General features: G+C 34.6%; 1 protein-coding gene across 8 annotated transcripts in view; it reads left to right on the top strand.

Annotated features, from left to right (window-relative positions):
• PDS5B (PDS5 cohesin associated factor B) overlaps positions 1-12,059 on the top strand; it is a 195,472-nt gene that overhangs the window by 135,489 nt on the left and 47,924 nt on the right. For all 8 annotated transcript variants that reach the window (XM_027590032.2, XM_027590030.2, XM_027590034.2 and 5 more), the window contains 2 exons: positions 3,120-3,243; positions 5,835-5,993. In XM_027590032.2, coding sequence (XP_027445833.1) covers positions 3,120-3,243; positions 5,835-5,993 — 283 coding nt within the window. The remainder of the gene's footprint in view (positions 1-3,119; positions 3,244-5,834; positions 5,994-12,059) is intronic.

The raw sequence follows: 12,059 nt of genomic DNA, 5'->3' as shown, positions 1-12,059 counted from the left end.
GCATATTTCAATGGGTTCCTTATATTTTCTGTAAAGTGAGAGTTGAATGCAGAGACCTGGTTGGATTCCAGTTCAACTTTTTTGTTGTTACAGGACCACTTTATAGATGGTGGTATGTTCTATCAGAAGGCACATGATATCTGGTTATTTCTCTTCTTATGATAGTTAGAAACTGATGATACTTAGTAATTACTGGTGATATTCTGTCATTCTTCACTTATTAGCTGAATACTTTTATAAAGAGGAACTTCCTATCTATTCTTTGGTTCCCCAGTGTTGCATCTGTTGTTTTTTTGTGTGTGTTATAGAACAGTGTTCAAAATAGTGAGTTTACTAGCATCCTCCAAATGTGACCAGTTAACTTGTTATCTTTTTAAAATATGCTCAGATTTATTTGTATACATACATTTACCATTTCTGTCAGTCTTCATTTTTTAGATACCTGTATTTTCATCTGGTATCATTTTCTTCTTGAATAACTTTATTATTTCTTATTGTATAGTTCTCCTTGTAAGTAATAATCTCAGCTTTTCTTCGTCTGAAAAAAATCTTTATTTTGCCTTCATTCTTGAAAGGTATTTTTTTCTCAGAATAGAATTCTAGACTGACAGTTATTTTCATTTAGTACCTAAAAGATGTCACTCCATTATTTTCTGGACTGTATAGTTTTTGATGAAAAGTATTCCTCTGTATGTATTGTTTCTCTGTATGTGATGTGTATTTTTTTTTTTTTGACAGTTTTTAAGATTTTTTTTCTTTATTGTTGTTTTTACCAAATTGATAATGGCATGTCTTGGAATGGTTTACTTTGTGTTTCTTCTGCTTGAGGCTTATTGAGATTTTGGGGACTGTGGGTCTGTTTCCATCAGATTTAGAAAAATTGTGGCTACTATTTCTTCAAATATTTTTTTCTGTTCTCCTCTCCTCACAACTTTGTTTTCTGGGACTCTGGTTTTATGTATTTTTGACTCCTTAATATTGTCTTAAAGGTCACTGATGCTCTGTTCTTACTTTTTTCCCCTGTCTTGTTTTGTTTTGTTTTGTTTTACATAGTGTCTATTGCTATGTCTTAAAGTTCACCGATGTTTTCTTCTGTAACAAAAAATCTACTTTTGATCCTATTAGTATATTTTTCATTGCAGGCTTTGTATTTTTCATATTTAGTAGTTCCATTTAGTTTTTTTTAAAGTATTTCATTTCTGTTCTCATGATGTTCATATTTTCTTCTTGGGCATATGGAGCATAGTTATAACTGCTGTTTTAGTGTCTTTGTTAATTTTGTCACCTATGTCACTTCTGGACCTATTTCTGTTGATGGATTTTTTTCCTGGTTATGTATTACCAGGTTCTTTCTACTGTGGCTGGTGGAAACATGAATCACTAGCAGACTTGTGTGTGTAGGGAATTTTTTGACTTACTGCTTTCCATTGTTCTTTTCCTGGTCTCGGGTAGTTTTTTTTCTCATGCATGGCAAAACTGATCATTATTCAGCCAATGACTTGAGACACCGCTCTGTGGATCTCCAGAATGCAAGCTCTCTTGCTGTCTTTGTAGCTCCCTCCTCTGTGGAACTTTGCCCTAGAAATTAAAGCTGCCTCAACTCCCATCTTGGTCTCCCTCAACTCCGTGCGACCCCCAGGCTCTAATTGGGTTACTTCTCCTTACATGGCAGTCTGGAGCTTTGCATGCAGTAAGTGGGGATAGATGTAGGACTCTTCTAGTGTGTTTCCCATCTTTTAGGGGTTATAGTCATGTGCTGCCTGTTGCCCAGTGTTTAAACCTTTAACATGTTTGTCTGTTTTCTGCTTGCTTAAGGTCGGAGAGGATGTCCCATCTCAGATATACTGTCATCATGTAAAGCAGAAGTCTTCTCAGTATAGTTTCAATTCATACATTTTTTTTGTAAATGAATGAAAGTAAACATCTTTTCACACATCACAGGGTAATTTGTACATCTACTTTTGAAAAGCTTTCTCTTTTTTTTTTTATGACCAACCCATTTGTCCATGATATTGCTGGTCATTCTGTATTTGTAGAAAGTCTTTACGTTAGGGATATTAACCCTTTCTTTGTGAAACAAAATGCAGAATTTCCCCTCAGTTTGTCACTTGTCATTTTATTATATTTTGCTGCTGGTGTCTCTTGTGATACTCAGTTATTATTGTGATTAATTACTGCATATCTGAATTCTTAGTACTGGAACACTGGGTTGGAATTGGGCAAGAAGGTGGATTCTGAAGTTGCTTACACTGTGAGATGTTCGAATAAACAGTTGAGCCAGGAGATCCTGCTGTATTCAGTATTCATTCTTAAGTTTTTGTGTAGTGTAATAATACTGTCCCTGAATGTTCTTCCCGGTAGCGACATGGCTCACTTCTTACTTGCCTCAGAACTCTGCTCAAGGGTTACTGTATCTGGAGCTCTTCTGTCGTGCCTTCTTTCAAGCTGTAATGCTCACGCACCACTCCCCACTCCCTAGCCTGTCCTTTCTCTTCCGTGGTTTCCTCCACAACAGCTACCGCTATTTGACATAACACGTATTTTGCTCATTTATGTATTATCATTTGTCTTGTCCCTAATATGCTAGCACGAAGTAGCATGAAGGCAAGTAGTAGTAGTATGAAGGCAAGCACTTGGGACCTTTAATAGTGCCTCCGACCTAGGAAACACTTAATTTTTATAGGCTTTATAATCCGAGCCCCCTTTTGTCGGTTGTGCTGGTATGAAGTGAAAGACGAATCAGCGGGAGAGACTTGGAAAACAGTTTAGGTCCCATTGTAGGGGTCTTATGAATAAGGTGGCAGCAGCTTAGCCGGCGTGATAGCAGTGAGAATAAAAAAGAGAAGACTGATGGGACTGACGTTAAGAAGAAATGGGTTACCATCCATGTTTCTGTTTAGAATTGTTAAGTAAAAAGGAGGGAAAAAAACCCTTGTATTTGGATTATATTTTTAATGTAGCTGTTTATGAAGCAAATTAGAGACCATTATTGAAAATGAGTTCAGGTAGATTTTTTTTGTTCTTAACAAAACATTACCTAAAAAAATACAAATGGTCAAGTATCTAGTGGAGTCTTGCTGATTTTTCTGGTTTATTGTTTTTCTTTCTTTTTTTTTTAGAGCTTTGCTTCCTGTTTTACATCACAAATCTAAAAAAGGACCCCCCCGCCAAGCCAAATATGCCATTCATTGTATCCATGCGATATTTTCTAGTAAAGAGACCCAGTTTGCACAGATATTTGAGGTAAAAAGAAAAAAAATTGTTTGTTTCGTATGTTATAGTTAAAAAACATATTAATGATTTTATAGAATGTTCACATTTGGAGAATGTATCATTTTATAGTATGTTTTCAGAATTTGAATCAGTATAATCAATTTTGATGAGTGGTTAAAATATGAAAATGATTATTCAGATGTTTAGTACTAACAAGTTCAGAAATCAAACAATTGTATAATATTTTTTGACATACATTTAGGATTAGGAAACTATTTTTTGGTAATAAGTAATTACATATAAAATTGTACTTATTGATAATAGGTAGTAGATGATTCTGTCAGTTTACAGGTTTGAAAATTAGAGTTCTGTTTATGAGATACTGCTGAAGTATGTGGAATTTTGTATGGTATAGCACAAATAATTGATATATAAAACAAACAAATTTATACTTATATAATCACTGACCTAATTTTATGTCAGATTAAATTGTCTTTTTTAAATATCTATTTCATATTATTTTTTCTACCCTTTAAGTTACTATTACCCTTTCTAAGCATTGCATTTTATTTTAATATACTGTAATCTGGGGCTATCTTTAGTATTCTTATTAGATACTTAGCATTTTTACATAAAATCCAAACTTGTAATTTTAGTTCAGGAGCCTTGAGTGAAATCAAAACAGTTCGGAAATTATGCTGAAGCTACTGTTTTAGAAACATTTATGCTAACTTTTTCATCTTTTCATGTATTATGCTAAAGACCTGAACAAGGAAGAAAAGTAGTTGTCTTTATCATATATCCTCTTGCTGTATATAGCAAATAATTTATTTTAAATTTTGTGCATTTTGCGGGGGGGAGGTATTTTCTGTGGTCTGTTTTTGTATATCAGAATGACTTTAATGAATTCATGTTGATTTAGAAAGCTTTTGTTTTTTCTTGATTAATCTCCTTTCAGTGGTGATAAAGAGCAGGATAATGCTGATAATAACTTGAATTTGTAGGGTACTTTTATTTTCATTTTGATATTATATAGCTGATATTTTATCTTTACCATAACCTAATCTGTAACCCTTCTGCTATAATGTGTAAGTTTGCTAGCTTTCTGAGAAAAGGTTTCATAGAGCTGTCTTGTCTGGCCTTCATGAGATGACTGTTAATCCAGGGTCTGACTATTAATTTCGCTTTTCCAGAAATGACTTTATTATCTTATTGTTTAAAATTGTCACACTCATTATTGAAAAAGACTGCATGGTCATATTTTTATTTATAATGTAAACAAGCTGGCATTTAGGTGTACAATGGAAGTATTGAGGGAAGTCATCAAGAATAGCAAGATGCAAATTCATTTAAATATACTTTTGACTAAATGAAGCCTCACATTACTCTAATATGTTGGGAAAGAACAGTTTAGTATTGTTTTTCGAGCCTAGAATTTTTGGTGTTCAGTATGGGAGGACAGCATCGACTCTATTAAAAGTGTTACTAAAATTTTTAATAATATATTTACTTGCTTCCAAATCAAAAGACACAAAACAAATCCAAATAGTAAAATAGTAAGTTTTCTCCTCCACCTTAGCCCTGTATCCCTAGCCACCCAGTTCTCATTCCCAGAGGTAACCAATGTTACCAGTTTCTAAGATACTTTTCTGGAGAGTATTCATTCACATACAAGTAACATAATACACATACATATGTGCGTGCACACACACACAATCACATACATACATTTTGTCCCCTTCCCTTTCTGCTTATGCCAGTGATAATATACTATAGTCACTCTTCTGATTTCTCTATTTTAAAAATTTAACATTACATTTTAGATATTATTCTATATGGGTATACGAAGAATCTCATTCTTTTGTCATGGCAGAATGTGTATTAATGATTGGGTTTTCTATCAGAATAATAAAAATAATTTCATTAGTTGTGGTATTTAATATTTGATGCTATAAAAATCCACACAAATGCATGTGACTCTGTATAATAAAAGCTTATTTCTGGCTCCTGATAAAAAGTCCAGGTGGGTGTTTAGATTGCATTCTAATCAGTGGTTTAGTCCCATAGACTTTTTTTGACAAGTGGCTTCTCTTTAAGTCCCACTGGATGCTTGGTATTAAGCCTGCCAGTGAGTAAAGAGAGAGAATATGGAGAAGATACACTTCTCATCCTTGCCTTAGTGTGGGCATGGCATACCTCACTTTTATACCCAGTCTGTTAACCAGAGCTTATTCAGATATTCTCATCTAGCTGGAGAGGACGCTGCTTAGATAGCCATCCTTTTGCCCAGGAAGTAGAACAAAAGTGGATATTGCTGAGCCCTAGCAGTCTCCCATATTCATGTAGTGTGGTCATAAAATATACATAATATGATTCTCCATGCTGACATTTTTTTTTATTAACCTACTTCTAAGATACAACTTGGGCAAAACCTGACAATATTTGAATGTGATGCCTTTTAGACATAACCTATAGAAATTTAAATGTGAGTTTAAGCTACTACTTAAAACCACGTATATGTCTTGAAACTACTGTAATTTTTTTTATTTGAACATGAAATATGTGACTAGTTTATTTGCATATTTATAGAGTTGAATGTATTTTCCTTTTCTCATTTTTAGCCTCTGCATAAGAGCCTAGATCCAAGCAACCTGGAACATCTCATAACACCATTGGTTACTATTGGGCATATTGCTCTCCTTGCACCTGATCAATTCGCTGCTCCTTTGAAGTCCTTGGTAGCTACTTTCATTGTGAAAGATCTTCTCATGAATGATCGGGTAATTGATATTTTTTCGACCTGTGTTCTTCACAGCATTATCTTCTAAAATTTTATTCAACAAAGAGAGAAGTGAAATGATGCAAATAACACTTCCATTTGGCTGCCTTCTTTTAGGTTTTCCTGTCTTTTTTAACAAGCTGTCACCTCCATTAGAACAACATTGAAACATCTCTTTAATTGAGCATAGGCATGTAACCTGCAATGCATTCCTTGATAAATACAAAATATCATTTGGTTCTTTTTCATCTTTACAGTAGGTTAATTTTTTATAATGACATCTATTTTAAAAAATGTGAAGACTGACAGGCTAGTTCACAGTATGGTTGTCATGACAATAGTTGTTTCTTTCCCTTCATATGGTAGAGAATTAAAAGAGCCCTGGGAGAAAACATTAGGAAAGAAATAGTGATTTTTGTCTGTCTTCCATTTGTCTTTGGAGCAGTGCTTGTTTGGGTGTGGGAGAACTGATGCCTTACAGTCACATGGAGTTTTATGTATGTGTGTGCATATTTATGTGTACACACACATGCAAATGTGCATGTGCAGACACATATGTAACCATCAGTTTTGTGTCTGTTGTGTGCTCAGCACTGTACTGGGTTCTTTGGAGAATTAAAAAAAGTATAAGATAAAGTTTTTCCTCTTAAAATACAGTTACAGTTCTTGCAATGTATAGCTATATTACTACATGTTTCATATCTGTCATTCTTATATTAATATGCTTTAATACTGTTAATACTTTTAAACAAATTTGTTATGGAAAAATACTTTGTGGGGATAATAGTCAAGATAATTGTATGTATTAGATCTCTAATGATTTGTGACGTTTAACTTTAGTTGACTAGAGCCCTGTAATTTGAAGACAGGTGGCTCCTGTGTTAATTACCATTGTCTCTGGCTGTGTTCTTTAGCTGTGTCTCTCAGTTTTCTTCCCCTTAAGTACAGTATTTCATATGTTCTTTAGGTCATGTGTGTTAATCATGTGTTTAAAGTTTTCTGAATCCTTACTGTGTTTTGTTTTCTTTAATGAAAAAATTTTGTTGAGATAAAATGTATCAGAAAAGTGTACACTTTTTAAGGGTATGGTTCCTTGAGTTATCATAAAGTTAACATTTTTGACCAGCTGACAATCCAGGTAAAGAAATAGAATATTACCAGCCCCCAAAAAGCTCCTGTGTCTTTTTCTTACTATTATCCCCCTCCATTCTCCCTGAAGATAACTATTATCCTGACTTCTAACACCAAAGATTAGTTTTACCTATTTTTGAACTTTTATAAATGGAATCATATAGAGTAAATTTTTTATGTCTGGCTTCCTTCACTCAGTATTACATTTGTGAGATAAATCCATCCTGTTGTATATTAGTGGTTTGTTCATTTTTGTTGCTATATAGTATTCCATTGTTCATATATACCATGAATCTGTTCTCTTGCTAGACATTAGGTTATTTCCAGTGTTAAATGCATACAGTTGTTACAAATACTCTTTTACATATTTTGTGCACTAATGTATGCAATTTCTGTTGTAGTGTAATTGTGTATCTTAGAGTATGTATAAGTTGTTTTATTTTTTTTTTAAAGATTTGTTTCTTTATTTTAGAGAGAGAGCGTGCGTCCATGCACGAGTCAGGGAAGGGGGGAGGAGGGGAGGAAGATGGAGGGAATTTCAAGCAGACTCCCTGCTGATTGAGAAGCCCAATACAGGGCTTGATCTCACAACCCTGAGATCATGACCTGAGCCAATACCAAGAGTCGGACAACTCAACCGACTGAGCCACCCAGGGACCCCTGTATAAGTTGTTTTAGTACATTTTGCCAAATTGTTTTTCTTTCTTTTCTTTTCTTTTTTTTTTTTTTTTTGCCAAATTGTTTTTCAAAGTGATTATACCAGTTAACATTCTTGTATGTGCTGAATGAGAGTTCTAGTTGTACCATTTCCTTGACTGTACTAGATATGCCAATCTTCAACATTTTAGCCATTATGTGAATGTGTAATGAATAGTACGCCCTTAGGCACTTTTTCATATATGTATTGGATATTTTGGCTGTCCTCTTTTATTAAGTGTCTGCTCAAGCCTCTTCCACATTTTTCTATTAAATTGTCAGTCTCTCTTTTACTCTCTCTTAAGATTTCCTTATGTATCCTCTTGGCAGTATGTTTAGCAGATACCTTTTCCCACTTTGTAACTTGCTCTCTCACTCTCTTAATGAAGTTTTTTGATGAACAGAAGTTCTTAATTTGGGCGTCTGGGTGGCTTAGTCGGTTAAGCGGTCTGCCTTTAGCTCAGGTCATGATCTCCGGGTCCTGGGATTGAGTTCTGCATCCAGTTCCCTGCTCATCAGGGAGCCTGCTTCTCACTCTTCCTCTGCCCCTCCCCCTCCTTGCGTGTGTGCTATCAAATAGATAAATAAATAAAATCTTTAAAAAAAACTAAAAAAAAGTTCTTAATTTTAACAAAGCCCATTATTTTCTTTTTAGTTAGTACTTACCTGTCTTTTTTGTCTATCCCAAGGTTGTGAAAATAGTCCCTAAATTATTTTCTAGAAGTATGGTAATGTACAAGCCTCTAACCACATGTAGCAATTTAAGTTTAAATATAATTGTAAATGTATTCACACATTTCAAGTGCTCACTAGCCACATATTGCTAGTGTTGGACAGCACAGAACATTTCCAGCATCTCAAAGTTCTGTTAGACAGTGTTGCTCCAGAAGCTTTATTTATTTAACTTTCACATTTAGCTATATAATCTATTTAGAATTGATTTTTATATGTGCTATGTGATAAATGTCAAGATTCATTGTTTTATTTCCATCTGACCCCACACCATTTATTGAAAAGACTGTCTTCCCTGCTGCATTTTTTTTTTAAATTGAGGTAAAATTCATATAACATAAAATGGTTAATTTTAGTCACATTTTAGTACATTCACAGTTTTTGTGACTACCACCTCTATCTAGTTCCAGATCATTTTCATTAAGCAGTCATACCTCATTTCCCCCAGCCCTGGGCAACCATCAATCTCCTGTTTGTCTTAATGGATTTAACTATTCTGAATGGTTTTTATAAATGGAATCATACAATATGTGACTTTTTGTGTCATTCTTCTGTCACTTACCATAATGTTTTTGAGGTTCATCCACATTGTAATATGTATCAGTACTTCATTCCATTTTATGGCTGAATAATATTCTATTGTGTATATATATATCACAATTTGTTTATCCATTCATTCATTGATGGGCATTTAGGTTGTTTCCCCCTTTTGAATACTGTGAAAAGTGCTGCTATGAATTTTGTGTTTGAGTATTTGTTTGAATACCTGTGTTTAGTTCTTTAGATATATTCCTAGGTATATACCTTTGCTGGATTATATGGTATTTCTGTGTTTAACTTTTTGAGGAACTGACAAATTGTGTTCCACAGAGGCTACATCATTTTACCTTCCTACCAGCCATGTATGAAAGTTCCAATTTCTCCTCATCCTTGCCAACTTACTATTTTCTGTTAATTTGATTATAGCCATCCTGGTCAGTGTGAAGTGGTATCTCATTTTGGTTTTGATTTGCATTTCTCTAATGATGTTGAGCATCTTTTGATGTACTTATTAGCCATTTGTGTATCTTTTTTGGAGCAAAGACTATACAAGTCCTTTGCTCATTTTTTAGGGTTGTGTTTTTGTTGAGCGTTAATAGTTCTTTATATATTCTAGATACAAGGCTCTTGTCAGACACATGGTCTGCATTTATTTTCTTCCATTCTGTAGGTTGTCTTTTAAGTTGTCCTTTAATCTTTTTTATTGAGCTATAATTGATATATAACATTATTTTTTTTAAGTTTTTTTTTTAAAGCTTTTATTCCTTTACCTGTCACAGAGAGAGAGAGAGAGCATGTGCACAAGCAGGGGGAGCGGCAGGCAGAGGGGGGAGCAGGCTACCCGCAGGGCAAGGAGCCCCATGCGGGACCCGATCCCAGGATTCTGGGATCATGACCTGAGCTGAAGGCAGACGCCTGACTGACTGATCCACCCAGGCGTCCCATAACATTATATTATTTTGATGTGTATAACATAATGATTCAATATTTTATATATTGTGAAACGATCACCACAATAAGCCTAGTTAGTATCCATCCCCACACAGTTACAAATTTTTTTTCCTGTGAAAAATCTAAAGATTTACTCTCTTAGCAACTTATCAAATACACAGTAACTGTAGTCACCATGCTGTACATTACATTCCATGACTTATTTATTTTATAACTGGAATTTTGTACCTTTGACCCCATTCAGTCATTTTGCCCACCTACCCCTGCCTCTGGGCCCTACCAGTCCATTCCCTGTATCTTTGATACTAGCCAGTCTGATAGATGTGAGGTTATATCTCATTGTGGTTTTGATTTGCATTTCATTGATGATTAGTGATGTTGAGCATCTTCTCATGTGCCTGTGGGCCATCTTTATGTCTTCTTCAGAAAAATTGTCTATTCAAGGCTTCTGCCCATTATTTTTTTTTAAACATTTTTTAAAAAGATTTTATTTATTTGAGAGAGAGAGAGAAAGCACAAGAGGGGGAAGTTTCAGAGGGAAAAGCAGACTCCCCGCAGAGCAGGGATCCCAGTGTGGGACTCTATCCTGGGACTCCAGGATCATGACCTGAACTGAAAGCAGACGCTTAACCGACTGAGGCACCCAGGCACCCTCTCTGCCCATTATTTAATTGGGTTGTGTTTTTTGCTGTCAAGTCGTATAGGTTCTTTATATATATTGGATATTAACCCCTTATCCGATACAGGATTTGCAAATATCTTCTCCTGTTCAGTAGGTTGCCTTTTCTTTTTGTTGATGATTCCTTTGCTGTGGAAAAGATTTTTAGTTTGATATTGTCCATTTGTTTATTTTAGTGTTTGTTGCCCTTGCTTGGGGAGACTGTTCCGAAAACATATTGCTAAGACTGATGTAAAAGAGCTTACTACCTGTGTTTTCTAGAAGTTTTATGATTTCAGGTCTTATATCTAAATCTTTTTCCCTTTTGAATTTGTTTTGTATGTGGTGTAAGGTAGTGGTCCAGTTTCATTTTTTTGCATGTAGCTGTCCAGTTTTTCCAACACTCTTTATTGAAGAGACTGTCCTTTCCCCACTGCATATTCTTGCCTCCTGTGTCATAAATTAATTGACCATATGTACATGGGTTTATATCTGGGCTCCCTATTCTATTCTGTTGATCTCTGTGTCTGTTTTCATGCCAGTAACCATACTGTTTTGATTACTGTAGTTTTGTAGTATAGTTTGAAAATCCGGGAACATGATATGTCCAGCTTTGTTGTTCTTTCTCAAGAGTGCTTTGACAGGTTTTGCTATCTAGTAGCTTAAGCCTTGCAGATGCCTTCAGTGACAACTGCTGCTATTACCACTGCTTCATCATCGTCATCATTATCTTTTTCAAGGTTGTTTTGACTATTGCTAGCCTTTTGCATTTCTGTCTAAATTGTTTTGTTTTGTTTTGTTTCTGTCTAAATTTTAGAATCAGCTTGACACTTCTCCCTGTACCACTCCCAACCCAACATATATACATACCTGGCTGGAATTTTGATAGGGCTGGTGTTGAATTATAAATTTCAGACATCATCGTCATAATACCGCCTTTCACTCTGTGAACATGGTATTCTAATCCTGAGCTTTCTGTTTCATGAAGATGGTATATGTCTTAGTCTTTAATATCCCTGGATAATGTTTCTAAGTTTCTGTGTAGTTGTCTTAGCTTTCTTAAGTATGTTCCTAGGCATTTTATGTTGTTTGATACTCTTATAGATAATAAAATTTTTAATATTTATTTTCTAACTGCATTTTGTTGGCATATGGATATGAAATTACTTCATTTTTATATTGACTTTTAGCCTAGGATCTTGTTAAAGGCAATTTTTAATTCTACTAGTTCTTTCATTTGGGGGGTTTTCTCTTTTCACAGTCATGTCATTTGTTCATAAAGACAGCTTCTTTTTTTCTTTTCCATTCTTAATGCCTTTTCTTTCTTTTTCTTGCTCATACCTTGGCCAGGACCTTCAA

Source organism: Zalophus californianus, chromosome 3, assembly GCF_009762305.2.
Source record: "Zalophus californianus isolate mZalCal1 chromosome 3, mZalCal1.pri.v2, whole genome shotgun sequence".
Lineage (NCBI taxonomy): Eukaryota > Metazoa > Chordata > Mammalia > Carnivora > Otariidae > Zalophus > Zalophus californianus.
Note: the sequence above shows the minus strand (reverse complement) of the source record. Positions and strands in the feature narration are given on the sequence as shown.